Raw genomic sequence first — 5,112 nt, 5'->3', positions numbered from 1 at the left:
CCACCACAAATTTTTCCTATAGCCTCCGAAACCTGCTACATTAATTATCTTCCCCAAAATCTTCCCCATAGTATACTTTTGCCACTATAGTATATCTTTATTTATCCCCAAAAACTAAAATAACAATACAAAAAAACCTCAATATCCACAAATCAAAATACAAAAAAATATAAATAAAAAGACGAAAAATTAGAAAATAGTAAATTGCATTACATAAATAAATACCTTTAGGAATTCTCATACTTATTTATTTATGTAATGCAATTTCACGAAGCTTGCATTTCACGATTCCGCGCACCACCTTTAGCCTGCATTTCATGAAGCGCACCGACTTCATCCTCAAGCTCTTCCACCATCTTCTTCATATCTTCAAGATTTTATAGAGATTCAAAAAAACAAATTATTAGGTTTTTTTTTTTTTTGGTAAATAAGTAGTAAAATTGACCAAACAACCAATACACCTAAAGGAGGAGCATGTCAGCTACCCCCACAAACCAACTGGACATGCCCAGTTACTTACAATTCTTCAACCCACTTCTTATCTACTTCACGGACTTTGTTCCCTATGAGCTGCACAATTCTATTTTTTACAATGAACTTAATGTGTTTAATTGTACTCTCAACAGAATTAACTATACTCTCCCAATAGGCTTTGTTCCTATTACACCAAATCATATAAATTGTTTCTGCAACAGTTGCCATCACCACCTGTCTCCTGAACCTCGAGCCTTTGTATCTGCTGCGAAGCCATCTGCAGGTCTGTAGCAACTTCCTAGCATTCCATCCAATTCCAAGCCATTCAACAATCTGCTTTATGCATCTGGCACTAAACTCGCAACCAAAAAATAAGTGTGCAGTGTCTTCAACATGTTGATCACAAATTTGGCAATTTTCTTTGTCACTGATGCCCATCTTCTTGAGTCTAGCACCGGTTTTGAGTCTCTCCCTCACAGCCATCCACATGATAAACCTATGCTTAGGTATAGTAAGTCTGTTCCACACACAAGGACTCCATTGTTGTTGTGTTGTAGGGATTTTAGCTTCATTATAATACTTTTTAGTACTAAACGAGGTGCAATTCAACCATTGTCTACCCCTCAGTTTATCATGTAGTTCATTTTTGGCTCTGCATATGTGCTTCCACGCCCAACTAGCTGTAGTAGGAGTAGCATATGTATCCCATGACGCCTCTTTAATATATATGTTGTTCAGCCATTTAACCCATAGGTTGTCTTTCTTTTGAGCCACCCACCAAGCCAACTTACTCACTGCCACCAGGTTCCACATATGGATGTCTCTGAAGCCAAATTATTAGGTTTAGAACAAGGAAAAAAAGAACAAAAAGAAAATAGGTTTGGAACCTGTGATTTAGAATCGTCTTCCATCAGTTCCTGCAATATTAGCATCGGGAATCAAGGTTGGGTAATTAAAAAAAAAAAAAATGATTTCTTTTAGGTGAGAAACCTGAGGTGTAATTTTGAGAACTGTAAATGGGATGAATTGAATTTTTTTTTTTGGAATATGAAATGGAACATCATTAATGGAGTTTTGGAAATTGGAAAGGAGAAGCTTGAAAACAGCAGTACAAAGAAGCGTAATTGCATAAAGTGAGATTTTTTTTTTCTTTTTTTTAACTTTGAACAATCAAAGAAAATAATTGGGCCCTTTGGGGCTCTGTACAGTTCATCACCCTGCACAGGGCCTTAGCCGGGCCTAAATTCCTAATTCCTAAGAATAAACCCACCATCCACAGAGAAATCCATCCTAAGAAACCTAATATGAAGAAATATTTGTCTCAGTTACATCATAATAATGAATATCAATCTATAGCCATGAACACGATTGTTGCGGCCAAAGCTGTGGCGGTGGTGGCGGTGATCGTGATAGTGTTAGCAATGGTGGTGGGGATGGCTGTCGAGGCATCAACAATGGTGGGGGCAGTGGCGGCCGCTGCTGATATTGGCTTTGAGAAGTGTTGCTCACTTGTCCATTAAGTACAACTTGAGGCGTTTGAAGTTGATAGTTTGGAGAAATACTATTATTGTTGTTGTTCACTTGTTCATTACTATGCTCTTGCTTAATCTTTATTTCTGCTGATCGAAGCTTATCAAGTATATGAGTAGGAAGAAGGCCTTTTTTGTGGAGCTTTTGCAAAGCTGCATCATCGTTTACAGTAATATCATGGATGCTTGATCTCTTTCGTTTCTGTATGTTTGCTGGGTCATTCCGAGAATAGTACTTTTGAGCATGACTAGCAACTTGAGTTGGTGACCTTGTTACTACCACATTCTTTGAAATGTTTGTCCACTGACCCTTTTTATATATCTTCACGCCTATCAAAAACAACCTACATAACAAAATATGACTTTTATTTCAGATCAATTCTTTCATGAGATCTCTTAATTAATAGATAGACAAAATTTATACATGACACATTATTATACCACGAGACACTATAATTTAAGTTACTATTACTATAGAAGTATACAACATATCATTCTATGTCAGCTGCTCATTCCTATTGCTTTATTAGCATGTGCAGAAGGAGATATGTACAAGAACAAGAGTGTTATATATTAGTTAGAAGGTGACAAAACCCCATAATTGGTTACCCTCCAATTAAGGGATAACCCAATAATGCTGACTTGAACTTTGGTGGAATTATGATAGTAATTTTCTGTACTCAACAATACAAAGATATAATTTTCTGTACCCAAAAACGCCTTCTATGGTGGAATTATGATACCTTTAGTTCGATGTAGTGGTGTTGCTGGGTACTAACAGTGGCAACTTTGTGTTATACTATTGTAGTGTCAAATGTCAATGGTTATAGAGAGCGTAAAGTTCAAATAGGTGGTAATATTTTCACTACATGTTAATGTGTAGGCTAAAAGCAAGAATAACATGGAATCAGGTAGAAATTATATGAGCTAGTTTAGCTAACGTAACCTGGCATGTAAAAAAGACTGACATATGAACAAATTTGGTCTTGTAGGAGGTTTACGAATTCAAACTTTTATCACATAATTTTATGCTCCATTGATAGATCGAGGAGGCATAGTAGAAGCCTAAGAGGGCCATGATCCCTTATGAAGGTCCGGTTGTACTCATTATAATAGACTAAGAAGATTAAGAAAGTGATAATAAAAGTTGTTTTATTGGTAACCTAACTCCTCCACAACCATATTCAGAATTCTTCGTTAAACTGGTACGATCCCCCTTCGCAACCAAGCTGGCTTTGCCTTTGCATTGATGTACTACTTTTTTTTTTTATTGATTGTTATCATCACCATATGATTTGGCTACCACTAGATATCTAAAAACTAATCCACATAATAAGCAACTAATAGGAAGTGGCACGCAATATAAAGATTACACAATAGTAAATCTAGACTCTAGTGCCTAAGAGTTGTAATTTATGATGTTTCTACCTCGGTGCATTTAAGTTAATAAATCAAAAAGAACTCTAATAAAAATAAGAGAATCACCATATATACTTCCTCTATTTTTCATGAATTGCTCCTTTATTCACTGTCAATATTCTTCAAATTCTATACAGAATCTTGTAGTTCAAGACTCAACAGACACCTACCATATTTCTATCTGAAGATGTTTAAGCATTCTAAATTCAATTATTGGAGTTAGAAACTGATTTTAATTAGTCTAAGACTTTTGATATGAAGTGGAAAATTTGGGATCAAGTTAATATTTTTCTACTATATAACAAAAAAGTTGGCTAATTAAACCAAGTTCAAATTAAAATTTCAAATTAAAAGTAGAATTTAAAAACACAAGGAACATCTCACTTCCAGAATTGTGACACTAAAAAAGACAAAAAGATACCATGCACATAGTTTTTTTTCTTGGCGTAAATAAGCGACTAATCACAAGGGATTTGATCGTAGGTCTGGGTTACTACTCCCACAAGACTTTACTAACTAAGCTAGATGACATCCATAGATATAATGTCGATTGTGAACAACCACTACTCACCTTCTAAAATTATGAGCAGATAACATATGATGAGTATATATTGTTCTAATTAAGTCACCTAATAATAGGGTCATAATAAATAAAAAATATAATTACGGATGAAATAATGCTCTTTTTATAAAATTCCAATACATCCTAATATTGGTACTAATTAATAAAAAGTAATTAGTAATTTATTTGGCTAATTTTACACAAATTATGTACATACCCGTTTTTTCTGTTTATTTGACATCCATAGATACAATATTCCTATACATCTTCATAACCCCTAAAGAATACCTAAGCATATATTAAGTATTAACCTTCATTTAACTTCTTAATATGAAGATGAATATCGAAGGAGATCTAAGAACTAAAGAACATATAGGCAAAGCAAATCGAATAATTTTCTTTCAAAAACATAACTAAAAACAAAGAATTTATTTCTTTATGTTCATTATAGATGTGCTAAGAAAAAGTACAGTAATATGACATGTACGTTGTTAAATTCTTTACAACATAAAGTGTAATCTTTTAGGGTTGTAGTACGTACCTATGTTCATCTTTGCTCCATTGAGAACCTCTCTTCCTCGGTTTCGAGTCATCATCTTCCGAGTCATCGTCCGAGTTGTATAAGTCACTGTAATTCGGGAGAGGAACTCGGTCGTTTTCAATCGACTCAACGTCGTAGGCAAGTTCATAGTAGTGATTTTGAATCTCTGCTGGGGTCCTCTTACCTCCGAGTTTGGTAGTGATTTGAAGCCACCGAGTTGACTCGTCCTCGATGTCGAAGTAACCTTCGGCTATACATTCTTCGAACAGTTTGTCTTCTGTAAAGCTCCAGGGCTCACAGTAAGATGATAATGGTGGTTCTGTGATCATCTTTTTCTCTAGTTAATATTTAGTAGATAAGAAATTCAAAGGAATTCAGTTAACTTAGTTATTCATATCCAAAGTCAAAGGTATTCTTGATTATTTATATATATGGCGTCTCGATTTTTTAGGGTTTATTTTTTGTGGAGTGGGAGTAGGGATATAATTGGAATTTAAATTACTTTGTTAAATACTTAATTAAACGATTTTTTTAACTTTTTATTTTACAGAATTTAAACAAGGCATATTCCATTTGGTATCATTGTA

At 34.4% G+C, this 5,112-nt stretch overlaps 1 protein-coding gene across 1 annotated transcript; it reads right to left on the bottom strand.

The window, feature by feature from the left end:
• Nucleotides 1-1,824: 1,824 nt before the first annotated feature.
• Nucleotides 1,825-4,854, bottom strand: LOC104907690 (transcription factor SRM1). The gene is made up of 2 exons (XM_010696658.2): nt 4,526-4,854; nt 1,825-2,347 (listed from the first exon to the last, which is right to left on the bottom strand). The coding sequence occupies exons 1-2, from the start codon at nt 4,852-4,854 to the stop codon at nt 1,825-1,827; spliced, it is 852 nt and encodes a 283-aa protein (XP_010694960.2).
• Nucleotides 4,855-5,112: the final 258 nt, after the last annotated feature.

Source organism: Beta vulgaris, chromosome 4 (genome assembly GCF_026745355.1).
Source record: "Beta vulgaris subsp. vulgaris cultivar EL10 chromosome 4, EL10.2, whole genome shotgun sequence".
NCBI classification, from domain to species: Eukaryota; Viridiplantae; Streptophyta; class Magnoliopsida; order Caryophyllales; family Amaranthaceae; genus Beta; species Beta vulgaris.
Note: the sequence above shows the minus strand (reverse complement) of the source record. Positions and strands in the feature narration are given on the sequence as shown.

Bases quoted from the DNA above. Each gene is read 5' to 3' on its own strand.
- LOC104907690 (XM_010696658.2), bottom strand. From the start codon at position 4,854: ATGATCACAGAACCACCATTATCATCTTACTGTGAGCCCTGGAGCTTT. The intron at 2,348-4,525 runs GTACGTACTACA...TTTGTTATGTAG, and splicing joins TGGAGCAAAGATGAACATAG to GTTGTTTTTGATAGGCGTGA.